This window comes from Carcharhinus amblyrhynchos, chromosome 17 (assembly GCF_965287045.1).
Source record: "Carcharhinus amblyrhynchos chromosome 17, sCarAmb.v2.hapA, whole genome shotgun sequence".
Lineage (NCBI taxonomy): Eukaryota > Metazoa > Chordata > Chondrichthyes > Carcharhiniformes > Carcharhinidae > Carcharhinus > Carcharhinus amblyrhynchos.
The window spans coordinates 28682012-28709714 of record NC_137340.1 but is presented as its reverse complement, the minus strand read 5'-3'; the positions used below and the strand labels follow the sequence as shown (position 1 = coordinate 28709714).

The window sequence follows — 27703 nt, the reverse complement described above, 5'->3', positions numbered from 1 at the left end:
GCGTGGTGGAACTTGGTTGGAAATAAGATTCGAGGAGATTACCAAATCTGGGAAATCAACCATAGTGAAAAGAAGTTTGTATCGGCAACTCTTCTCTCACATTCCATGGCAGATGTGCCCCTACTTATGAATGTGATTTGTATGGGCAACATTGGGTGCAGCTAATCTGCCTCTGGAGCAGCCTAGGATCCTTTCTTTCACCTTATTTTCATCTGAACATTGCACAGAATTAGAGGAATTCCCTCTATACATATTTTGAAATATTTTCCCAAATTTTTAACTGCCAGGTTTTTAATTCCTGTGATTATAATTTTGACGTTATCTTCCAAAGGGAATTCCTCTAATTCTGTGCAATGTTCAGATGAAAACAAGATGAAAGAAAGGATCCAAGGCTGCTCCAGAGGCAGATTAGCTGCACCCAATGTTGCCCATACAAACTGCCCATACAAATAGTACAAGCTACTGTCAGAGTAGCTTGTACTGTGCAAAAGTTGCTTCTCCGAAGCTTTTTCAGTCTGCCGGAAGTCTGAAATAGAGACTGCAATGGTCTTTTCAGCGATTTCACATGGCAGGTCAGATACAAGAGTAAAAATATAGTTAATGAAAAGAACGCAAGTCACATTAGTTTTCACTTCTGAAGATGATACTAAAGTCTTGATGGTACTGGATAGGTATAATCGCTTTAAAGCAGAAGTAATTTAGAGTTAAGTCACTTAAACTAGATAATGCCGCTGCGCTGGTTCCATTTAGCCACAGTGTTTTATGACATGGGGATCACATATGTTCATTCGTTCAAATCTTTGTGGTTTATGTTGGCTTCAGTCGAATCAAGGAAGGTTCATATTGTCCCATTATTTAAGGAGGGGAGGAAATCAGACACTCGGAACTGCAACTGATCAATGTGATGTCAGCATTATGAAAGCTGCGGGGAGGCATTTGTGATTTATGACCACTTTGATAGTTCAGGAGTTTCTAACAAGACTTCAGGAAATGGAAGTCCTGGCTCACTAATCTGATTGAATTTCTTGAGGAAGTGAACAATATATTGGATGATGGCAGTTTTGTTCATTTTATAAATTTTGATTTTCAAAAAACCATAAAGTCATAAAGTGCTTCATAAGAGGCGATTTGAAAAGATTAGATCGTTTGGAATGGTTGCGTAAATATATGCTGGTAATCCAAGTGGGAAGGGATTGTTATTAATGTCAGCAGATTGCATGAGGTCTGGTCTCCTGTTGACTTATACAATGGTCCGTGTTAGGATTGTTACTTTTCATTATTTTCCCATTATAATCAGTGTGAGACAACTAATAGGGAAGTCATATTGAACCGGACATTTCAATGTGCTTTTCAATTCATACTCATCTAATTTGAATTTCCATCCCAGTTGAGTATCACTGAATCTGAGAGGCCTCTTCTTTCCTTGTAGCAACATGATTTCTCTTTGAAGATTCTATGGCAATAATCTTTTATAGGGATTGTGCCTTTAAATAGGGGAGGCTGCCTGGAACCCATAAGAACATAAGAAATAGGAGCAGGAGTAGGCCATCTAGCCCTTCGAGCCTGCCCCCGTCATTCAATAAGATCATGGCTGATCTGTCGTGGCTCAGTTCCACTTTCCTGCCTTCTCCCCATAACCCTTAATCCCCTTGCCTATCAAAAACCTATCTACCCGCGTCTTAAATATATTTAGCGAGGCAGCCTCCATGCTTTCTGTTGACCTCCATTCAGCCCTCTGGGGTGCAGAAGATGTCAGCACTGAAAGGGACACCAGGACTGCATTGTGGTGACCGTTTGTGATGTCTGAATCTTGGAAATGAGGTGGATGGATGAATTTTCTCTTTTGTCCACCCTGTTTCCAATGGCTGTGAACATGCCAAGAACTTCAGGACAGCTCAATTCCGCACCCATTGACTGTTTCAGGAGTATAAAATTGACCATCACTTCCTGACTGTTCAGTGCCTACAGGATAAGATTGTCAATTCTTTTGTGGTACCAAAGTATCCATTTTGATTGACAAATGTTAACATAAGAACATAAGAAATAGGAGCAGGAGTAGGCCATCTAGCCCTTCGAGCCTGCCCCGCCATTCAATAAGATCATGGCTGATCTGTCGCTGCTCAGTTCCACTTTCCCGCCCTCTCCCCATAACCCTTAATCCCCTCTCTTATCAAGAACCCATCAACCCGCTTCTTAAAAATATTTAGCGAGGCAGCCTCCACCACTTCAACGGGCAGAGAATTCCAGAGATTCACCACCCTTTGAGTGAAGAAGTTCCTCCTCAACTCCGTTCTAAACCGCCTCCCCTTTATCTTGAGGCTGTGCCCCCTAGTCCTACTGTCTTTTTTGAGCGGGAAGAGTCTCTCCACCTCTATCCTATCCATCCCATTCATCATCTTATACGTCTCAGTGAGATCTCCCCTCATTCTTCTAAACTCTAACGAGTACAAGCCTAGTTTATTCAGCCTCTCCTCATAGCTCAATCCCGTCAACTCCGGTACCAGCCTAGTAAACCTCCTCTGCACTCCCTCCAGGGCCAAAATATCCTTGCGCAGGTGCGGCGCCCAAAACTGCACACAGTACTCCAGCTGCGGCCTCACCAATGCCCTATACAGCTGCAGCAAGACCTCCCTACTTTTATATTCAATCCCCCTCGCTATGAAGGCCAGCATCCCATTCGCCTTCCTGACCACCTGCTGCACCTGCAAGCTGGGTTTTTGCGACTCATGCACAAGGACCCCGAGGTCCCTCTGCACCGTCGCCTGCTGCAGTTTTTCGCCCCGTAAGTAATAGTCCTTCCTACCATTCTTCCTACCAAAGTGGACCACCTCACACTTGCCAACATTAAATTCCATTTGCCATTTCCTGGCCCATTCGCCCAGCCTACCTAGATCCTTCTGCAGACTCTCCACACCCTCCGCACAATTTGCCTTTCCCCCAATCTTGGTGTCATCAGCAAATTTCGACACCCTGCACTCGGTTCCCTCCTCCAGATCATCTATATAAATGGTAAATAGCTGAGGCCCCAGCACCGACCCCTGGGGCACCCCACTAGTCACCAACCGCCAATCCGAATAGCACCCATTGACCCCCACTCTCTGCCTCCTATTTGACAACCAATCCTCTATCCACGCTAACACCCTACCCCCAACTCCATGTCCCCTGACCTTCTGCAATAACCTCTTGTGGGGTACCTTGTCAAACGCCTTCTGAAAATCCAGAAAGACCACATCCACCGGCTCTCCTCTATCCACTGCCCTAGACACATCCTCATAGAACTCCAGTAAATTTGTCAGACACGACTTCCCTTTAATGAAACCGTGTTGCGTCTGCCCTATCAAGCAATTCCCTTCTAGGGATATATATTTACTGTTCTTCAATAATCTGCTCTGAAGTCAGGGAGAGAGACAAAAGGTAGGAAACTATAGGCCGGTTAGCTTGTGGTAGGGGTGTTGCTGGAATCAACCATAAAGGAGGAGATGACTGAGCATTTGGAAAGACCAAGATCAAACCATCATTGTCAGCATGGTTTTATGAAGGGTAAATCATGCTTGACAAACTTGCTTGAGTTCTTTGAGGACATAACCAGCAAAAGTAGATAAGGGGGAATTTGTAGACGTGGTTTATTTAGACTTCCAGAAGGCATTTCACAAGGTGCCACTTAAAGGACTGATCCAGAAGATATGATCACAGGGTGTAGGGGTAGAGTACTAGATTGGATTGAGGATTAGCTGACTAACAGAAAGCAGTGAGTCGGGATAATTGGGTCCCTCTCTGACTGGTAAAATGTAACTAGTGGGGTGCTGCAGGGGTCAGTCCTTGGACCTCAATTGTTTGCAATCTATATAAATGCAGGAACAGAGTCTAATACATCAAAAGTTGTAGATGATACTAAAATAGGTGGGAAAGCAGACAGTGAAGAGGAGATAAAGATTTTACAGATGGATATAGATAAGCTAGGAGAATTGGCCAAAATTTGACCGGTGGATGATGTGAGGTATCCATTGTGACCAAATAAATAGAAAGGCAGATTATTATCTAAATGGAAAGCAGATTCAAAATGCATCCGGACAGAGGGATCTGGGTGTCTTTGTTTATGAATCATAGAAAATCAGTATGCAGGTACAGCATGTAATAAAAAAAAAAATCAGCATTTATTGCAAAAGGCCCGGAATAAAATCAGAGAAGTGTTGTTGCAGTTGTATAGAGTGTTGGTGAGACCACATCTAGAGTATTGTGTCCAGTTTTGGCCTCCTTATTTGGGGAAGGACGTGACATTGGAAGCAGTTTAGAGGAAGTTCACCAGATTGATTCCAGAGATGAAAGGGTTGATGTATGAGGAGAAATTAAACAGTTTGGGCTTATATTCGCTGGAGTTTAGAAGATGAGAGGGGATCTGATAGAGGTGTATAAGATATGAAAAAGGGTTGGTAAAGTAAATGTAGACCAAATGCCCCTTGTGGGGCAATCTCGAACCAGAAGTCACAGATACAGGTTGAGAGGCGGTAGATTTAAAACTGAGATGAGGAGGAACTACTTCTTGCAGAGGGTGGTGAATTTGTGGAACTTGCTGCCTCGTAGTGTAATGGAATCTGAGTCATTAAATGGTTTCAAGGAAATAGATATATTTCTGATAACAAAAAACAGGTTAAAAGGACATGGGGAACAGGGAGGTGGTTTTGAGACCAGGGAGAGATCAGCCACGATTTGATTGAATGGCAGAGCAGGCTCAAAGGGCTGACTTGCCTATTTCTGCTCCTAATTCCTATGTTCCTATGTAATCCTTGGTGGTTTTGACAATTTTCAATTTAAGAAAAGAGTGGGATTAAGTAAAGAACCATGAAAATGGCAACAAAAAGAGCCATAGGATCAGTCACACTCCAGACTTTTATACCCTATGAAAATAGGAATTTAAAAAGTCTGCAAAAATTATAAATGGGAGAGGGAAAGAAATGGGAAGAACTGAACTTTTAAATGAAATTTATAAAAATAAAGGGAATTAAAAACATTATGAAACAATGTCTGCTGAGCATGAAGATGTTATAAATAAACACATCAAATTCCATCTGTAAAAGCTTGGATTACAAGTCAGAACAATAATGGAGCCTGTTCTATAATATTGGCCACCCTACCTCAAAAAAGGATAGAGATGGCTTGGCAATGTTTCAGAGTAAATGGCTGGGTCAATTCCAGGCCTTGTGTAGACTCAGAAGGTTCAGGCAGCTCAAGTTATTTTCACTGCAGCAAATAAAGCTGAGCAGAGTCACATTGTGGATTCTTGAAGTAATGGAAAATATGCATTATGCTGAAGTAAGAAAAACGTTCATCTTGAAGAATGAGCATCAGAACAAAGATCCTAAGTCAAAATTCACCAGCCTCGACACACAGTTAGAAAGAGAAATTCTCCACAGATTGATGAACTACCCAAGGTTTTCCAGTTCCCTGCACACGGGTTGGCTGTTGAATCTGAGGCAGATGGAGCTGGAAAAGCGCTCAAGGATTCAATCTGCCATGTTACTGTCTATTTAGTATTCTTGAGTGGGCAGCACAGAATATACCAGTCCTTATGTGGGCAGGTTCTTGATAAGCAAATAAGAGAAACACAATTGTCATTTCCTACCATTTGACCTAACTGAATGCTTGACAGCAAAAGCACGTTGTTCTGATCCAGTATCCAGCCTTCAAAGGTTGGCAGAGAGGGCACCTGGTAATTCTTTACAAAAGGACCAGTGGATTTATTCTCAGAATATGTCATGAACATTTTTTTTAAACTTCCCATTTTTTTATGCAGCTCAGATCAAGCCTTCAGGATATGTGCCACAGTTTCTGGTCCCAGTTCCTACATTACAACAATGACTACACTTCCTGAAGCACTTAATTGGCTGTAAAGCACTTTGAGGCATCCTGAGGTCATGAAAGGTGCTATGTAAATGTAAAGTTTTCTTTCCTTCTATGATCAGGAAGCCCACATTTAGTAGCCAACCTGGGTCAATGCTCTTCACTGTACTGCCCTGTACCACTGGGTGATGCAACCTAATTAGAAAGCTTAGGTCACTGATTTTCTTTGGTAAAGATAGAGGAAGCAACTTTCTGTAACTGGAGTAAAAAAATCAATAGGTGATGGTGAAAGGGGGAGAGTTTATGATAAAATCATCGTACATGGACATATGACAGCACTTCAGAAGAACTAATTGGCTGTAAAGTGCTTTGGGACACCCAGAAGTCATGAAAGGTGCTCCATAAAACCACATCTTTGTTTTTTCATGAAGTGTGCTTTATGGGTCAAATGGTCTTCCTCACTCCAGACCCTCTTGGGTTTTTCAGACATGATTGCATTTGACTCTGATGAATATGCCTTAAATGAATGGCATTCCTATACAAGTATGCCTCATGAAATCTTTATGGAAGCTACCCACAGTCAGTAAATGTCAAAAGTGAAAGCAATAAACAGAACAGGGATATGAATATTTCTGCTGCATTAGACATATTTCTAACTGGAATATGCTTAAAAACACACAAAATGTTCTTGCTTGTAGTTATAGACAAGTGATTGGCATTGTGCATTCAGCATTATCTCTTTGAATCCATGTTATCATCATTATTTGCAGCTTAGATTAAACAAGGCTTAAAAATGAGACCCATTCATCCAAATCAGAACAAACATCAAATAATGACAAATCTTTCAGATGAGTGATCTGCTTTATTGAATCAAATGTTTTCTTCATCTGGGCCCAAGTAATATCAAAATAATTGTTCGCTACTCTACAGTCTTATTGTCAAATAAATGGAGTGAATTATTTTAACCCTTTCCTCTTTAAATTAACCAAATCAAACCATAAACCCAATTTCCCCCTTTCTATCTAAAGTCAGTGACTTCCTGCTCCACAAAGGGCAACACTAGATGTAGTGCTTTCCTGCCTAAAGACTATCACTACTAAAATTAGCAACTTCACCACAAACCAGGCTTTGAACCTGATTTACTATCTTGATCTCTAAGGTACAATACAATGCTAGGATATGGACTAATCACTCAGCCCTCTTACTATTCAGTTTTGATGAAAATCATAAACGCATCATAAATTTCTGTTATCAAAGTGAGAAAATTAAACATTTATGCACCAAATGTTTATCCTGTCAAGATGCTGTCAGTATCATTCAATAATGAGGACCAATCAATGTTACTTGAGAGGACAAGGCTGGACAATTCGAATTCACTTCATGAGGATCTGTGTCTGTCCAATTTGGTGGATTTGATGGGACTAGAATGTTACTAAGGAATAGGTATTTAGTTCCGGGCATCCACCCGTTCCATTGAAATGAACTGGTCGCACTCAACAACAAAAAACTCAAGGGAACATTGGTCTTCATCTCTGATTTCCACATTTACAATGTGGAGATGCCGGTGTTGAACTGGGTTAAGCACAGTAAGAAGTCTCACAACACCAGGTTAAAATCCAACAAGTTTATTTGGTAGCACAAGCCACCAGCCACAAACTTGCAGAGTGCTGCTCCTTTATCAGGTGAGTGGGAGTTCTGTTCACAAAAAGGGCATATACAGACACAAACTCAATTTATAAAATAATGGTTGGAATGTAAGTCTTCACAGGTAATCAAGTCTTAAAGGTACAGGCAATGTGAGTGGAGAGATGGTTAAGCATAGGTTAAAGGGATGTGTATTGTCACCAGCCAGGACAGTTAGTGAGGTTTTGCAAGTCCAGACAAGTCATGGGGGTTACAGATAGTGTGACATGAACACAAGATCCCGGCTGAGACCGTCCTCATGTGTGCAGAACTTGGCTATCAGTTTCTGCTCACTGATTCTGTATTGTCGTGAGTCGTGAAGGTCACTTTGGAAAACGGTTACCTGAAGATCAGAGGCTGAATGCCCTTGACTGTTAATGTGTTCCCCTAGAGGAAGAGAACACTCCTGCCTGATGTTCACTCATCCGTTGTCATAGCGTCTGCATGGTCTCTCCAATGTACCATGCCTTGGGACATCCTGTCCTGCAGCATATCAGATAGACAACATTGGCTAGTTTGCAAGAGTACATACCATGTACCTGGTGTTCTCATGTGAAATGATGGCATCTGTGTTGATGATCCGGCATGTCTTGCAGAGGTTGCTGTGGCAGGGTTGTGTGGTGTCGTGGTCATTGTTCTCCTGAAGGCTGGGTAGTTTGCTGTGGACAATGGTCTGTTTGAGGTTATGTGGTTGTTTGAAGGCAAGAAGCGGGGGTGTGGGGATGGCCTTGGTGAGATGTTTGTCTTCATCAATGACATGTTGAAGGCTCCAGAGAAGATGTCGTAGCTTCTCCGCTCCAAGGAAGTACTGGATGATGAAGGGTACTCTGTCCATTGTGTCCCATGTTTGTCTTCAGAGGAGGTCAGTGTGGTTTTTCACTGTGGCGCATCGGAACTATCGCTCAAGTCGAGAGCCATATCCTGTTCTTATGAGGGCATTTTTCAGCATCTGGAGGTGTCTGTTGCGATCCTCTTTATCTGAGCAGATCCTGTGTATACAGAGGTCTTGTATACACAGGGAATGGCTTCTTTAACTTGTTTAGGGTGGAAGCTGGAGAAGTGGAGCATCGTGAGGTTATACGCGGGCTTGCAGCACAGTGAAGTACTCAGGTGGCCGTTCTTGATCGAGATACGTGTATCCAAGAATGCAAGCAATTCCGGACAGTAGTCCGATGGTGGGATGGAACTTGTTGATGTCATCATATAGCTGTTTCAGTGATTGTTCACCATGAGTCCAAAGGAAGCAAATATCATTGATGTATCTAGTGTATAGCATTGGTTGAAGGTCCTGTGTGGTGAAGAGGTCTTGTTCAAACCTGCGCATGAAGATGTTGGCATATTGAGGTGTGAATTTGGTCCCATGGCTGTTCCGTGTGTCTGGATGAAGAACTGGTTGTTGAAGATGAAGACATTGTGGTCCAGGATGAAGAGGATGAGTTGTAAAATTGCATCTGGAGATTGGCAGTTGTCAGCATTGAGTACTGACACAGTTGCAGCAACGCCATCATCGTGGGGGATGCTTGTGTACAGTGCCAAGACATCCATTGTGATGGGGAGTGCTCCTGGTTCAACTGCTCCATGTGTGCTGAGTTTCTATAGGAAGTCCATAGTGCCGCAACAAAAGCTGGGAATTCTTTGTCTTTGACTCGCATTCCAACCATTACTTTGTAAATTGAGTTTGTATCTTTATATGCCCTGTTTGTGAACAGAACTCTCACTCACCTGATGAAGGAGCAGTGCTCTGAAAGCTTGTGGCTTGTGTCTTGTACTACCAAATAAACCTGTTAGACTTTAACCTGGTGTTGTGAGACTTCTTACTGCTCCACATTTACATGCAGAGAATAATCAGCTCCAATGAATCATCTCCCAATTACAGCTTTGCCCAAGACTGCAAGAAAGTACAAAAGGTCATGAACGTAGTCCAACACATCACACAAACCAGCCTCCCATTCATTAGCTGTCTACACTTCCCGCTGCCTTGGAAAAGCAGCCAGCATAATCAAGTACCCCGCACACCCCGGACATTCTCTCTTTCACCTTCATCTGTTGGTAAAACAATACAAAAGTCTGAGGTCAACATGCTAACCGACTCAAGAACAACTTCTTCCCCACGGCCATCAGACTGTTGAATGGACGTACCTTGCATTAAGCTGATCTTTCTGTACACCCTAGCTATAACTGTATCTCTACATTCTGCACTCTCTCATTTCCTTCTCTGTGAATGGTATGCTTTGTTTATGTAGCACATAAGAAACAATACTTTTCACTGTATGCTAATACATGTGATGATAATAAATCAACTCAAATCAAATCAATTATTTCATATCAAAATGAATGATTTCCATTCTACACATCTTGAATTGGAATTGTACAAGCTTTTCTTTGTCCTGCATCTTAATGTTATTTTAAGCGATCCTCATGGGCTTTAGTTATGTTTGCTGTTATAGAATTTTGAACTTTTTACCTATGTATGTATACATCTTTAACTTGCAGTAATGCATTACTATTTGGTATGTTGACTGTAAATCTCTCATCACTCAGTATATCTTTTCATGTTAAGTTAATATCTGATGTAATTAGAACATTTGGAAGTACTTTAGACATTTTAAATGTGAGGTCATTTTAAATGCCACATGCAGAAAGTAAAAATAGAAATACAATTAAATCATGGTATCTTAATTGAAGAAGTCTAATGATTCTGAGTTAACTATACCACCATATGTCACAATCCAGAAAACACAGTTATTTATCTTGAAGAATGGTAATGTTATCCAATTATTCATAAAACTCAGTAATAATGTTTGAATTAAATGAAAATATGCACACATTTTGTTGAGGCTGCACAAGAAAATACAGTCTCCATGGAGCCTATTGGTCCTTGCTCATCAGTCTGACCTTAGTCTTGGCTCTAGGGAAAAAGCTACCATGTTAAATTTTTCTAAGTGCAAAAAGGATGGTGCATTTGGGTTTTAGGCTTGACTTAACTACCTTCAAAACCCCAATACTTAACTTGTGAATCCTGGCAGGAATTCTGATAACAGCTAAAGATATGTTTAACCCCTTAACTGCCCTCTGAAATGTCCGGGCATGCCACTTATTTGTTTCAATTTGAGATCGAAGAAGGCCCAACTTCTCATAACAACTGGGAATGGGCAATAAGTGCCAGGAATGCCCACATCCTGCACATTTTGACATTTTAAAAAATTATTTTACAGTTAACATTATGCAATTTTTTTGTGTAGATTTGTGATGACCAATTGAAAAAGGATTTAAAAAAGAACTTAATCAATGTAATATTGAATCTGTACCATAGAATGAAAATACATTGGAAAGATAATTTAGATGATCCAAGTCCCAAGTCAATTTATGAGTAAAAATGTTAATCTCAGAGCAACACAGTGGCACAGTGATTAACATTGCTGCCTCACAGCGCCTGGGTTCAATTCTGGCTTCAGGTCACTGTGTTGTATTTGCACATTCTCTTGTGTCTGCACAGATTTTCTCTGGGTGCTGCGAATTCCTCCCACAGTCCAAAGATGTGCAAGTTAGGTTGATTAACCTTGCTAAATTGCCCCTTAGTATCCCAAGATGTGTAGGTTAGTGGAGTAACTGTGTGATATTATGGAGATTAAGTCTGGGTAAAATGCTCTTTTGGAGAGTTGATGCAGCCTCAGTGGGCTGAATGGACTGCTTCTACACTGTAGGGATTCTATGATTCCAATTGTTTTCAGATAATACACATGCACTCATACTCTCTTACACACTCACATTCTCACACATTCACACAAGCTCTTGATCACATATATTCTCATGTGCCCTGTGTATCGTACAGTTCAAATCTGCCAATCCTATGCTTCACAAATCTGAGTCGTGCTTTTTTGTCAACATTTAACACTGAAACATTTATAATGGAAAAACCAAAGAAACATGTCAACATTTTGCCAGCAGAATTTGCTGATGAATTAACTGAGTCATTTAAAATAATTATTTTCACAAAAATATTCTCTTTTTGTCAGAAACTGAAATGTTCAAATTTTCCAAAATCAGTTTGTAACGAAATATGTTAAAAATAAGTTTGATTCCACAGCTTTCATTTAAAGCTTTTACCTCAAGGCCTAAATCTGTGTCGAAAGCCTGGGCTTCAACAGCATATTTTTACCTCACAAACATTGAAAAGAACTCTCACTGCATTTGTTCATTGGTGTGTGCATTTTACAGAATTGCCCGATACACAAACATTCAAACTGCGGATCATTAAAACTTAAAGGATAAGAGGGTGTTTCCTATCATCCTTTCAGGATTTGACAACTTTTTTCTCCAAATGAAGTTAGGCACATTTAAACCAAAACCACTCTTCAAAAAACTGACAGGATTTGATTTGCTGAGTATTTATACTCAGGCAGCAACCTCATGCTAGGGTGGGACAGCGGCAATGTGGTTAGCACTGCTGCCTCACAGCACCAGGGACCTGGGTTTGATTCTTAGTTTGGCTCACTGTTTGTGCGTAGCTTGCATGTTCTCCCTGTATCTGTGTGGGTTTCCTCCGGGTGCTTCAGTTTCCTCTCACAGTCTGAAAGACGTGCTAGTTAGGTGCATTGGCTATGCTAAGTTCTCCCTCAGTGTACTTCAAAAGGTGCTGGAGTGTGGCGACTAGGGGATTTTCACAGTAACTTCATTGCAGTGTGCATGTAAGCCTACTTTTGACTAATAAATAAACTTTTTACTTCATGCCTAAATTTTAATGACGGCACTAGGGCCCTCATGGCATTTTACCCCTAGCCTCAGTGGAAAATTCACCCCACTCAGTGAGATCCAATTTGAAGGTGACAGAGACTCTCCAACACAAACAAAATGAAAGGATGAACAGGACTGGGTTTGGAATTGCTCAAGGAAGACCTGGATATCCAATGCCCTTTGCTCTCTCCCTTCTGAACCAACGATGCACTGCCAGTGAATCCCTCTAGTCCGCATCCCCAATGCACAAATTACCTACGTGATGGTAAGCTTTCCTGTCATGCCAACACAGAGCATCTGGATTGCCCAAATCTCTTCTACAGCCTATAAGTGAGGTTTGGAAGTTATAATAGTCTAAAATTTAAGTCAACAGGCCTATTTTGTACATGTTTTGTCCCATCCATCCAAACCCATCCAAGATGACATCCAATATGATTCTGTTCAATGTTACAGCAGAGGATAAATGGGATAATAATGTCAGCTAAAAGAAGTAATTTTAATTTGCATTTTTGTGGCAATTTTTCCAAAGCTTTACATTTGTCTATTCATGATAAGCAACCACAGGAGATAGAACAGTCGGACTTCATACAGTGTTTACATGTGTGAGATTCCAGCTGAGGTCACTGGGTAACTAGCAGAACGAGAACCTTGGCCAACTTTGCCTTCCTCTCCCAGGGACGCAGAGGCCAACTTAGTGCTCTCTCCACTGTCCCAAGTGAGGTGAGCCAGTTCACCACAGTACAAGTGACCCCTCAGGGAGGTCAAATAAATCACAAAGAGATAATATATTGTGTTACTGGTGAATAATAGCAGTGAAGATATGATTATTTTAGCACAAGATATGGTTTGTAATATGCTATGCATGCCATCAAGGGACAAAGAACTACAAACTAATGACAACACAAACATTTTATTTAAAGAAAAACAGATCTGGTATGAAAAATCCATTCTACAGTTACAATGACTTGTTTCGAATGAATTAGAGGACTATCCCATTCCTAGCGTGTGGATTTAGAATTTACAGAGAAAATATGCTAAATTAATATAGATTTCACCTCCTTAAAGATCTTAATTTTCATACATCTTAATATTTTAGATCTAAGAAAAATGGTTAATCTTAAAATCTGCAAATTCTGCATTATCTAGATTGGTTGTAAGTCACTGCTACAATCATTGATTCAAAAGCATTCACATCAGCAAAGATTTCCTAATTAGCTTATTGTGAAGTCGTACCAAAAGTAAACACCTTTGACCAAAGGGCAAGTGAGGTAAGCTTTGAATGCCAAAATTAGCTTGCTAAGGTTGAATTCTTAAAGTGCACGTTAGAGACTTGTAAATTCCTTGCTTGTTTTCTTTTCAACTCCCACATTAACCATCTAGTCCATGGGCAAAGTCCCACTCTTCATGTGAACATGGAACATGCCCAATCATATCTTCACACAAACACGACATTTAAATTAGATATTTATCATCTAGTGTTAAATTATCCAAACTACTGGACCGCTCATCCCAAGATCAAGTTGCCTGGTTCAAATGCCACATGTGATCACTGTAAATAACATTGGAGACTGCTGCATTTATCATGATAGAGAATTGCAAGATTGTAATTGAGTCATTTTGTAATTGTTGATGTTGATTTGCAGAAAGGATGACTGGTGTGCACAGTGTGTAATGTTAGAAATAGCTGTCAAACATTCAACTAATTTTATTACAATTAGTTATCACTCCAAAATCAATGCTGCAATAAAGATTAAGTAATTAGAACTGGTAGCTAATGAAGACATAAGGGACAAGAACTGAGTGATTACAAGCATTGTGTTTAATTGCAGCAAGCAATTCATTGTGCTATTTTGGGAGTCAAGATAGTGCCAGTTTCAAACACTGTTCACTGTAAATAAATCTACATGCCCATATTCATATATATGATCCAAATACCATAGTTGTTAAAAAGGGGTGGCATGGTGGCACAATATGCTGCCTTAAAGTGCCAGGGACTAGGGTTCGATTCCTGGCTTGGGTCACTGTGTGGAGTTTGCATGTTCCCTTCTGTCTGTGTGGATTTCCTTTTGTTTCCTCACACAGTCCAAAGATGTGCAGGTTGGGTGGATTGGCCATGACAACTTTCCTCTTAGTGTCAGGTCAACTAGGGTAAATTTATGGGGCTATAGGGATAGGGCCTGGGTGGTCGGTGCAGACTTCATGGGCCGAATGGCCTCCTTCTGCATTGTAGGATTCTATGATACATTATTTCCAGGTAGTTTACAAGATGTTTACCAGCAGCCAAAGCAAATATTGATGCATTTAATAAGTAATAATTTCAGGATTATTATTGTGATTACATTGGACAAATTTTAAAGATGTTTTATGGGTCTTTACAAACTTTCAGGCAAAAAGAATGGCAAAAAGCTTTATGAAGAAGCTGATACATGTCAAAGCATGCAGTAAATCCAGAAAATACATTCCACCCTTTCTCTCTAATAGGCTTTAATGATTAACGTTGTTTAAATTCCCTTTTATCCTTACACAGGTTATATAATATTTTCTAAAGGCAACTTGGAGGAGACAAGCAAGTTACATTGCCACAAAAATAGAAAATCTCAGCAGGTCTAATATCATCTGTGGCACGAGAACAGATTTTGAGACCATCCGGACTCAAAAAGTTAGTTCTGTTCTCTCTCCACAGATGCTGTCAGACCTGCTGAGATTTTCCAGCATTTTCTGTTTTTTGCCTCAGACTCCAGCATCCATAGTAATTTACTTTTAAACTATATTATCAGTTCCACTCTGCTCCTGCCAGGTCAAGTGGACAAGCATTGAGTTCTGCACGCTGGCATCTAAATGTAAGCTAAACTTGCAGAAAGATTGATGGAACAACTGCTTCTCTTTTCACATTAAACAATGTCAGAAGTTCCATGAGTGTGAAAAATCAGTCGAGGAGTTTTGCAAAATTTGCTCACGCTGAGCTAATTATATCTCAACCAAGGCAAATCTGAAGTGGTTGGTTCTGTGACAATGCTGGAATTCAGTCTGGCAAACTTCACTCTTCGGTTCACTGCACTAAATTTACATAAAATCAAACCTATCTGACATTGATGTAAACCATGTTGTATAACTAACCAAGGGTAATCGAATATGACAAAATATTTGAGCAATATTTAACCTATGTTAATAATTCCATACACTTAATGACAGGCACTTCGGCACAACAGTAACCATTATGACCACATTATATGGGCCACATCAACAGCCAAAAGATTTGGAGGCTAGATTACTAATCTACCGATGGAAAGTTGAAACATTGCAAACACTTAATGCATGGTACCATTCAGTGTCGCAAATACAGGAAATGTCACCAAATTTATTACAGCAAAGGCATGGAGAGAAGGTTTGCGATCTGTGCCTTCCTCTCAGTGGGAGAATCCAATAGCTGGTTTGCTCATACTGCCTACATGCATACTTAATCCAAGCTCTTCCTTAATGTTCAAGTAGAGCTTCTAGTAAATGTTCAATTGTAGTGAGGTGTAATTTAAAATTGTAATTTCTAGGTACCAATTAAAATTAATGGTCAGTGAAGTTGGCTAGCTAACAGAGATAATGTTTAAAGATTTCATCGCTCACCTTCAATCTTTTCTTCAGGCATTCTGTAGGTTTCTTGGCTGTTATTTGGTGTTTTTCCATTGGACTTTTTCTCAGCTTTTTTATTGCCATTTTTGACTGGAAAATGGAAGGAGTTTGTGAATAACCTTGTATGTTAAAATAGCAAAGCGATAGTTTCAGTGTTATAATAGAACATTTCAGAGATAAGCTAACAGTGCAATATTAAAATCCTTACTAAAATCGAGTCCTCATTTTGTGAAAAAAAGCAGACCTGCACATTTGTCTATACTTTCTATTTTGTTTCCCAAGTCATCATGTAGTCCCTTCAATTGTCAACTATCCTGGATAATTTATATTTATTGTCCATTATTCACGAAACGCCTGTATTGAATGAACCGTTCGTGCTTTTTTTTACAACTATCTGCTTGTCTTGAACGCAATTTTATTGAAGCGTATCTTTAATTCAAGTTTGCTCTATATACAAAATGCCTTCATCCTTGCGTGGAAACTCTTGCAAAGTTTCCTAATGAACTTTATCTGTCGCCTGTGCTTCAAGACAATGTTTACAAACCTTTCCCTTCACTCATAACTGTTAGAACTTGAATCCATATCCTTCGGGTTATTTAACCCCCGTCTCCTCTTCTGGAAATACTTTTAAAAACAGCTAAAATGGAAATCTCTTACTTTTTTAAAGGGTCTGGGTTGAGATATTAAAATGTGTATATTCATACCGGAATGCACATTGTGCGAATACAGATATTAAAACTTGTTCGAAGCAACCGGCACTAATCTGAAAGGCTTCTGTTTTAATGATAGTCACTGGTTACCTGGCGCTCCCACTGCTTTCTCTTTTTCCTTCTTTGCTTTCACCTTGGGCTGCCTTTCTAAGGGAACCTGTGGGTTCCTGCGCCGCTCCTCGGGGTAGTAGTAAGGGTCCCTGTCAATGATCTCTTGCAGGTAGTAATCGTGTTCTTCCACAGGCTCCCCACGGGCACCATCCGAAAAGATCACCAGACAGAGACCGAGAGCAGCAACGCAGTAGCCACGGGCCAGAAGAGGGAACATTGTAGGAAAGTCCAGTTCAACTTAGCACTGACTCCACCAAGGCAAGTGTGACCAAGCACATCTGTCGATTCCTTTTTTCAAGCATATAATCGCAAACTTGCTATGCCTCAAAGTTACGATGAGTCTGAATTGAGGAAGTCCACATGTGATTGTAAAATGCGTCAGGCAGGCAGAGCAAGGAACGACTTCAGTGATATTGGCAGGTGATTTCGGCATCAGGATCTCAGAGCTTACTAAAGCTTGCGGCCAAATCCAGAGGCACTGCATAATTTCAAGGGACGCAAAATAATCAAAACCATATCTCCTTACAAAGCACTGGAACGCATGTTATTTCACAAGAGGTTTGGCAGAGGCCACCAACCTTAATCTTCTCCAACTTCTAATAAAACAATGTCAATAAATGAATTCTGTCTGTCTTCTGTGTGTTTGTTTCATTTTGCGGATGCCTGCAGGTTAAGTAAGAACTTTTTTTGTTGTTGGCTTCAGTGAGACCTTTGCCAGCGTGGCTCCCGAACCTGGTCAACCCCAGAACCAAACTCGCGAAAGAAGTTGTGTATTATGCAACTTTTTTGTTTTAAGAAAATCAATTTCTCGCTTTCAGCGTTCGCATATACGTGGAGTTTTCTGAATGAGCCAGTAGCTGTCGGTTCTTGCAGAAAGCCCGCTTCAGGCGCTCTGTAAAAGAATCGCCAGCAAGCAAGTACGAATTGTTCAATTGGTAGACTCAGTTTGAGTGCAGAGAGTAGTTAGCGAAAGAGCTTAGTGTTCACTGCTGAGCGATATTTCAATGACCTGGAAATACCCACTTTCTCCCTCTCTCTCTCCGACAGACAAGTTTCAGATGCGGTGAGACAGGCTTAGACGGAGTCAGGACGGCTCCACTGTCAATCTTTCCCACTGTCACAAAAGAATCGCTTCACAGCGTGAAGAGTACCCCCTGCACCAGAAGACATTTTGATCTATCTGTCGCTTTAACTAAAAAAAACTATTCATAAGACATACCTTTATCTTTTTCAAGGATTAGAAAGTTTTCAAAATGTTTCAGTGGCACAGTGGTTATGGGCAGCCTGGTGACACAGTGGTTAGCATTGGTACCTCACAGCGCCAGGGACCTGGGTTCAATTCCAGCCTCAGGTGACTGTCCATGTGGTGTCTGCACATTCTCCCCGTGTCTGTGTGGGTGTCCTCCGGGTGCTCCGGTTTCCTCCCACAGTCCAAAAGATGTGCTGGTTAGGTGCATTGGCCATGTTAAATGCTCCTTTAGTGTACCCAAACAGGCACTGGACTGTGGCGACTAAGGGATTTTCACAGTAACTAAATTACAGTGTCAATGTAAGTTTAAAATTTAGTTTATTTATTAGTGCCACAAGTAAATTTACATTAACACTGCAATGAAGTTACTCTGAAAATCCCCTCGTCACCGCACTCCAGCACTTGTTTGGGTACACTGAAGGAGAATTTAGCATGGCCAATGCACCTAACCAACACTCTGTGGGAGGAAACTGGAGCACCTGGAGGAAACCCATGCAGTTACGGGGAGAATGCATAGATTCCGCACAGTGAGGTGACCCAAGCCAGGAACTGAACTCAGGTCCCTGGTGCTATAAGGCAGCAATGCGAACCAGGGTGCTACTGGGCCACCCCAAGTAAGCCTACTTGTGACACTAATAAATAAACCTTAAACCTTTGTAACTTTAAGAAAGGAGTTAAAAAAAGTATAAGCCTACCAGTCAACCACGTGGAAAGCAGCAAGAAATACACTCAGTGAAGCTCCAACATTTTGAGGCTAAGGTGTGATTATTTCTAATTTACAAGTTGCAGTGGACATAATATGGTGGCAGCAGGCTGTGTGTATGTAAAAACCCAAACATTCTGAACAAATTTTATGCTGAATTAGATTGAAAAACTAGCCCAGGTTAGTGCCAGGGAGAAAAATCTGAGTGCATCATACAAAAATGAAATGGCCATCACTACAACAATTAATACCCAGCTGATTTGATTTGATTTGATTCATTACTGTCACATGTATTGGTATACTGTGAAAAGTAACATTTCTTGCTCACAATACAGACAAAGCATACTGTTCATAGACAAAAAAAGTAGAGAGTGCAGAATATAGTGTTAGTCATAGCTAGGGTGTAGGGAAAGATCAACTTAATGCAAGGTAGGTCAAATCAAAGGTTTAATGCAACAGGGAACAGGGAAGAAGCTGTTTTTGAGTTGGTACATGCCCTCAGACTTCTGTATCTTTTATCTGATGGAGAAGGTGGAAGAGAGTATGTCCAGGGTGCATGGGATCATTAGTTATACTGGCAGCTTTTCCGAGGCAGCAGGGGAGTGTGGACAGTGTCAATGGGTGGGAGGCTGGTTTGAAGGATGGACTGGGCTTTGTTCATGACCCTTCATTCATGACTACAGTCTTGGGCAGAGCAGGAGCCATATCAAGCTATGATACAACCAGAAAGGATGCTTTCTATGGTGTATAAGTAAAAGTTGATGAGAGTCGTTGCTGATATGTCAAATTTCCTTAGTCTTCTGAGAAAGTAGAGGCGTTGTTGGGCTTTCTTAACTATATGTCAGCATGAGGTGACCAGGATAGATTGTTGGTGATCTGGACACCTAAAAACCTGAAGTTCTCAACCATTTCTACTTCGTCCCCTTTGCTGTCGACAGGGGCATATCCTCCACTATGCTTCCTGAAATCGATGACTATCTCCTTCATTTTGTTGACAAAATCTTGACATTCAGCCCATGATGAATTAGGAGGCTGATAATGTCAAATAGACAATTGAGAAGGTTAAACAAAAGTAAAGAATGACATTTTCTAAAAGGCACTTGTGAGGGGAAAGGGTGGGCAGGAGGTAAAGGGTTAAATTTGTTTAACAGCTGGGTGCTGAGTGAAGACAACAGCAAAAAGAACAACTTTTTTGAAAAATTAGGCGCACATCTATCACCAGGCAAATCACCAGATTTACCAATATGAATTATAAAGCTGGAGGCAGGATGCAGGTGAGTATTGTGTACAATTCTGGTTGCCACACTATCAGAAGGATGTTGATGCATTGGAAAGGCACCTACCAGGATGTTGCCAGGTTTGGAGGATATGGACTATGAAGAATGGTTGAATAAACTTGGATTGTTTTCTTTGGAGTGTTGGAGGATGAGGGGAGACCTGATAGAGGTTTACAACATTATGACAGCCTTGGATAGAATCTTTTTCTCAGTGTCGAAGAGTCAGTTACTCGGGGACATAGATTTTAGAGTTTATTTATTCATGTCACAAGTATGGCTTACATTAACACTGCAATTAAGTTACTGTGAAATTCCCCTAGTCACCATGGTCTGGTGCTTGATTGGGTCAATGCACCTAACCAGCATGTTTTTCAGAATGTGGGAGGAAACTGGAGCATCCAGAGGAAACCCACGCAGGGACGGGGAGAATGTGCAAACTCCACAGAGACAATGACCCAAGCTGGGAATCGAGTCTGGGTCCTTGGTGCTGTGAAGTGGCAGGGCTAACTATCGTGCTACCATGAAAGTGAAAGGGGGAAATTTTAAAAGATGTAAGGGGCAGGTTTTTCACACAGAGGGCAGTGAACTCCTGGAACGCACTGCTGGAGAAGGTGTGGAAGCAGATTCTATAGCAACATCCAAGAAGCATCTGGATAGATACATGAATATATATAGAACAGAGGCAAGAAAATATTAGATTCGTGAGGACTCTGTGTTGGCACAGAGTTGGTGGGCTGAAGGGCCTGGTCCTGTGCTGTACTGTTCTTTGTTCTCCTTTGTTCTTTGGGTGCTTTGACAATTTCTGAACAACATTGAAAAATGCAGCCAGAAAATGTAAATTCAAAGACACAGATGAAAGGCTGCTGGGTCAGCTCATTTCTGGCTCTGCGCATCCTGAAGTATGAAAAGAATTGATTGGAAAGGACAAGCTCACAATATCAAACTTTAGACACTTCCAGTGCACATGAAGGCAGCAGGGCTGATGCAGCAAAATGTCATGAAAATATGAATGCGCATCAGGCGGAGAGATGTGCAAATACTATGGATGGATAAACTAGTTCAGAGAAAGAAGGAAATGTTCCAGATGTGGATCAAATTGCAGGGCTTTTAAAAAGCCAAATCAATTGGAAAAGATGTGCAGAGCAGAAAAAGAAGCTTGCTAAGTGGGTCATCAGAGACCATGCAACAGGATGAATGAAAGGTATGGTATTATGGGATTTATTAGCCGTTTTGGGTGATTTAACTCTAAAATTCTGGTCTTTTAGCACAGAGTGTATTTCATCTCTTCGTGTTGCCGGGTATTCATGGAGGTTTCATCACATGACCTCCATCTCTAGCTGCTCCATCGAGCCAGACAGTCTTTTTCCCAGCTCCAACTTTTTTATAAGTAATAAACAAAAATGTTCAAAGAAAAAGAAAACAAAAGCAACATTTTTAAAATCCTTTCCCCCAGTTTGTTCACAGTACGTAGATACAGAGGGACAAGAGTTGATCATTTAGCCCCTTGGGCCTGTTTGCATTCAATGAGATCAAGACTGCACTTGTTCTGACAAAGGGTCATCTAGACTCAAAATGTAGGCTCTACTTTCTCCCCACAGATGCTGTCAGACCTGCTGAGATTTTCCAGCATTTTCAGTTTTTGTTTCAGATTCCAGCATCTGCTGTAAGCTTTTATGCTCTATGGCCTAATTGGGTGGCACAGTGGTTAGAACCACTGCCTCATAGCGCCAGAGACTAGGGTTCAATTCTGGCCTTGGGTGGCTTTCTGTGTGCAGAGTTTGCACAGTCTCCCCATGTCTATGTGGGTTTCCTCCAGGTGCTCCTGTTTCTTCCCACAGTCCAAAGATGTGGATTGGCCAAAGTGAATTGTCTCTGGGGTGGGATTGTTGTCGGTACAGGTTTGATTGGCTGAATGGCCTCCTTCTGTATTTTAGGGATTCTCTGATTCTAACTCCATCTGTGTGCCAGGTCCCTCAACATCTTTGGCCTACTTCAGATTTACCAATTAGTCCAACATCAATTCCTATTTGCAGGAGGGAGTTCTCCAATCCTTTAATCTCCAGTGGAGAGTTCTCCACTTCTCTAATCCTTTGCGTGTAGAGGTGTTTCCTAATTTTACCCCTGAAGTGACAGCCTAATGAGCCCTTGACCTGGACTTCCCCAACCAGAGGGAATAGTTCCTCTCCATCTATCCTATCCCTTCCCATAATATTGTGAACTTTTTGCCCCTTAAACTTCTAAATTCCAGTGAATACAACCTTAATTTATGCACAAAGTATTTTCCATCAAAAGGCAAAGGTGGAGCAAGCAAAGCCATATCCCCCAAATGAAAAAGGGGATAGAAATTAAGATAAAGAAGAAAATGTGTGCTTATGGCAGATACCAGGTACAATTGAGAACCTAGAGGAATGTAAAAGGTTCAGAGGAGAGGAGAAGAATTACGTTAGAGGAGAGATTATGAGAAAAGATTGGCAGCAGACATAGAGAGGAATCCCAAAGTAGTCTATAGGCATATAAGTGGTAAAAAGATGGTAAAAGGAGGAGTGAATTTACATAACGAAGCCAGGGCACATCTGAGGTATTAAATGGATACTTTGCATCTGTCTTTCCAAAGAGGTAGATGCTACCCAGGCCATGGTCACAGAGGAGAAAACTTTGTCTTTAAAAAGGTTGAATTTTGATAAGGAGGGAGTATTGAATAGACGTAAAGTTGACAAGACACCAGGACCAGATGAGATACAACCAAGGATGTTGAAGGAAGAGAGAGTGAAAATTGCAAGGGTGCTGGACATAATCTTCCGGTTTTCTTTCAACTTGGGGAAGATGCCAGAGGACTGGCAAGTTTCAAACATTACAACCTTGTTCAAAAAAAGTTGTAAGAGTAAGCCTAGCAATTATAGGCCAGTCACCTTATCAGTGGCAGGGATGCTTCTAGAAACAATTATTTGGGACAGAATTAATAGTCACACGGGAAAGCATGGGTTGATTAGGAAGAACCATCATGGATTTCTAAAGTGGAAAATCATGTTTAACTAACTTGCTTGAGTTTTTGAAGAGGTAACAGAAAGGATCGATGAGGATACCATTGTTAATATGGTGAATGTGGACTTTCAAAAGGTATTCAGTACAAAGAGAAAAGTTATAGCTCTTGGAATAAAATGAACAGTCACAATGTGGATTGAATATAGGATAAATAATAGAAACCAGAATAATGGCCTGGATAGGAAGATTTGTAGTGGGCTTCTCCAGGGGTATTGGCAAGCTTGCTTTTCCTGATGTATGTTAATAATCTGGATCTTGGTGTGTAGGGGACAATTTCAAAGATGATACAAATTTGGAAATAAAATAAATTGTGTGGAAAGAAGCTGTTCTTGAATCAGAACTGGAGCCATACCAAGCTGTGAAACATCCGGAAAGGATGCTTTCTATGTTGTATGTGTAAAAATTGGCAAGACCATAGCAGCCTTGTGGGAGGACAGTGTAAAATTTCAAAAGGATATAGACAAGCTGGCGGAGTGGGCAGGTAAGTGGTAGATAAAATTCAATGTGGAGAAGTGTGAGGTGATGCATTTTGATAGGAAGAACAAAGAAAGACCAAACAAAATAAGGGGTGCTATTCTTAAAGGAATGCAAGAACAAGGAGACCTGAATATATACCTGCATAGTTCATTGAAGGAAGCAGGGCAGGTGGTGAGATTAGTTAATAAAACACGAAGTATCTTGGGCTTTATTAATAGAGGCATAGAGTTACATGGGCAAGGATGTTACGCAGAATTTATACAAGTTAGACCTTAACTGGAATATAATGTACAGTTTTGGGTGCCACACTATAGGAAGGACATAAACATGTTGGAGAGAATGCTGAAGAAGTTTACAAGAATGATTGCAGGGTTGAGACATTGAGTTATGGAGGATAGATTGGAGCGGTTGGGACTGTTCTCCTTGGAAAGAAGGCTAAGAGTTGTTCAAAATCATGAGAGAGTTAGACAGAGTAGATTGGGAGAAACTGTTTCTGCTCATAAAGAAATCAAAAATGAGACGGCACAGATTTAAAATGATTTTCAAAAGAAGCAATTGTGATGCAAGGAAAAACATTCTAACGCAGTGAGTGGTTTGGGTTTGGAATGCACTCCCTGAGAGTGTGGTTGTAGGTTCAACTGAGGCATTCAAAAGGGCATTAGATGATTATTTGGATAGAAACATTATGCAAGGGTATGGGGTAAAGGCAGGGGAATGGCATTAAGCTATAATGTTCATTGGGAAGGCTGGTGCAGACATGTTGGGTGAATGGCCTCCTTCAGCAACATAACAATTTTGTAATTTACCCTTAGGGTTCAGGCATCACCCTGGTAAATCAAACTGCCTTCTCTTCAAGGCCAAAACATTCCTCCTCAGCTGCAGTGCACAGATCTGCTCAATGTTATCCGGGTGTGGTGTAGCCATATCGCTGTATAGCTGAGGCATTACTTCTATCCTCTTGTATACTCATTGTCATCATATAAAGGTCAGTATTCCATTATGCCTTTTGATTATTTTTGATTTGATTTTAATTTGATTTATTATTGTCACATGAATTGGGATACAGTTAAAAGTATTTTTCTGGTGCACTACAGACAAAAATACAGTTCATAGAGAACATTGGGGAGAAAAAAGGAGAGGGTGCAAAATATAATGTTACTGTCATAGCTGGGGTGTAGAGAAAGATCAGTTTAATAATGGTAAGTACATTCAAAAGTCTGACTGCAGCAGCGAAGCTGTTTTTGATTCGGTTGGTACGTGACCTCAGACTTCTGTATCTTTTTCCTGATGGAAGAAGGTGGAAGAGAATATATCTGGGGGGTGTTTTGGCTAGTTTTCCGAGGCAGTGGGAAGTGCACATGGAATCAGTGGATGGGAGACTGGTTTGCATGATGGACTGGGCTACATTCACAATCCTTTGTTGTTTCTTGAAGTTTTGGGCAGAGCAGGGGCCATACCAAGCTGTGATATATCCGGAAAGGATGCTATCTGTGGTGCATCTGTAAAAATTGGTGAGAGTCTTAGCAAACATGCCGAATTTCCTTACTTTTTTCTTTTTGCTGCCATTCATGACACTTTGATGTCTATATACCTGGATGCCCATGTCATCTTTAGACTTCTACTGTTTCCAGCTTTTCATCCTTCATGAAGTATCTGGTTCTATCCTTTTTAGGTCCAAATGGGCTGACTTCTCATTTGCCTATCCTAAAATCCATTTGTCAACCATTCTATTAGTAATTTTTTATTTTGTTTTTGTAATTTTGAGCTTCCACCTCCAGTATCTCCAGTGTCACCTATGTTTGTGTCATCAACAAATTTAAATCTTCAACTTTCAATCCCATCATCTAAGCATCAAAATGTACAGTGAATAGTTGAGGCCAAAGGCATTTTTGCAGACACCTCTCATTACCTTCTGCCAATTTGAGTACCTGCCCATTTTCGCTATACTCTGTTTCCTGCCATTCTGCCAATTTCCTAACCATTGGCTCCTGAAGATTAATTTTAATTCCTCGAGACTCCAGGATAATCATGGAAAGTTGGCAAGCTCACTAATACAATGTTTGCCAATTCAATGAAAACAGTTATCAAATTCAGCATGAAAATGAATTTTATATCCAAAGTGTCTCTACACCAGGAATCAGGCTAATGTCTTGGGAATGTGGAGAGGGCAGAGTGGATGTTCAAGTGCAGCCATTGAAAAAAATGAAATGGTATCGCAAATGTGTGGGCCATAAACAATCAGTGTAGTGGATCAGAGGGAAGTAACTTTTTATAATTTTTTACAGGTATTTTTATAATTTTTTTGTAATTTTTCATGTAATATTTTAATTTTTATTTGGGTATCTGAGGGGAAATAAATATAAGAGGGACCAAATTGGCTCATGGTTATTTTCAGGTACTCATGATACAAGAACCAGATTAAGCCAGCCTGTGGAACACCTGAAACTGGCCCCATCAGGCCTCATCGGACTAGTACTGATGTGCTAATGCAGCCTGCCACAACTCCAGCAGCAGCTTGGTGCATTCCGATCACCTTCATTTCAGGCTGCTTGCATTGCTAACACTGACTCTTAGATAAATTCTGGAAATGGGATGGGGGAGGAGAGCAGAAGGAATTCTGAACCTGAGTTGACAGTAGTGTGCAGCAGAGTTAAGTGAGCAGGCAGCATACCTGCTCCTTCCAGCTCCTCATCAAGGTTAACATTTGGTACAATGTTACATTCTTGGTCCCAACCTGCCACTCTGAGCAAAGCAATTTCTGTACTAAAACAGGTGTTGAGCCTTGTACTTGCACTTTCTAGAGAGGATTAATGCCTTTTCACTTGGCTGCCGGCAGCTCGACACCTCGACAGCACTTGATCTAATATAACTTTGAATATGTTTCTGATAATGCACAGATTTCAGAGGTTAGCCCCTTGAACTGGATTCCTGTACCCTCATATTCAGCTGGCATGCAGAGCAATGAGGTCCAATTAATCCTCCAAAATGTTCAACAGGTGTTTTAAGGAATATAAAGTTTTTACTTGGATTGTTACTTCCCTCTGATACACACAATTCTGGAATTTGCAGGATCTTGTGGCAGCAGTAAGGGATAAGCATCCTAGAACAGATTGTCACAGTGTCCAAACTGCCCAATCTGGATCATCTATTCAGTCATTAGGAGAAATCCCTCAATTAGCAGGAAGGCAGTTGGAATAGTCACTGTTGGCAGTGAGAGTTCCAATTCCACAGCAAACGTTCTAACATAACAGACTGGTTTATACAAATACTGTGATTGCATCTGTTATGTTCCACAATGTAAGAAGGAATCTGAAAACGACACTTCCAATGTTGGTAGTACCACAGGAAAAATGTCACTTTGAAATGGTCTCTTTGAACTCTAAGTGCAAAAATGGAAAGCTAAATCAACAAAATAGATCTTACTGAAATGAATTGTTTTGATCACTGATGTAGTTTGTTGATAATATCTATAAATTCAGACAGTGAGTATGGCAGCATTGTGGTTATGTTAGTGGATTAGTAATCAGGGCCTGTTGTATTGAGGAAATTAAAATTTAGTTCATTAAATACACGTAGAACAAAAAACTAGTGTTAGTGATGGTGACCATGCAACTGAATGGTGAGAAGAGCCCCTCTAGTTTACTAGTGTCCTTTGGAAAAGGAAATCTATTGTCTTCATCTGGTGTAGTCTATATCTGACTCCAGAGCTGCAGCAATATGGTTAACTCTTAATCAAACATCAGATCAAGCCCAGGATCAGGTGCAATGCCTTTTCCAGTAAGTTTGTACCTTGTTTGTCTCTCTTGTGGGGACTAAGAATTGGATTCATTTGGTATTGGTCTTTGGAACAAGCAAGGAGATGGATTAGGGCTTTTTCTTGTCCACTCCATGCATTGGCTTTGTAACTTCAGATGTTTAAAAAAAAATGCCCTCTGAATTGGTCTAGCTAGCTATCCAGTTAATTTCAAAAAGTTGGCTCACCATCACCTTCTCATGGGCAAATATGGGAAGGGCAATACATGCTGGTCTTGCCAGCAATACCAACATCTCATAAATGAATGTATAAAAAAAGTTTCTTTTTGGAAGAGTGGAGTTTTGTAATTCCTATGCAGCAGCTTAAAATTAGAAGTAGTGCTTTGTTCTGTAACATTTGGAAAGTGAAGGTCAATGAGTGCTTTGTCCTTTTACTCAATCATCACTATTTTTGATCTTGACTTTTCTAAATGTAGTTCAGAATTAGTACGCATTAAAGTAG

At 40.7% G+C, this 27703-nt stretch overlaps 1 protein-coding gene across 1 annotated transcript in view; it reads right to left on the bottom strand.

Annotated features, from left to right (window-relative positions):
- Positions 1 to 17700, bottom strand: part of cpxm2 (carboxypeptidase X (M14 family), member 2) — a 184198-nt gene extending 166498 nt beyond the window's left edge. The window contains exons 1-2 of the mRNA XM_080205676.1: positions 16680 to 17700; positions 15874 to 15969 (exon numbers count right to left, since the gene is read on the bottom strand). Coding sequence (XP_080061802.1) covers positions 15874 to 15969; positions 16680 to 16917 — 334 coding nt within the window. The 5' untranslated portion in view covers positions 16918 to 17700. The remainder of the gene's footprint in view (positions 1 to 15873; positions 15970 to 16679) is intronic.
- Between the last annotated feature and the right edge of the window lie 10003 nt (positions 17701 to 27703).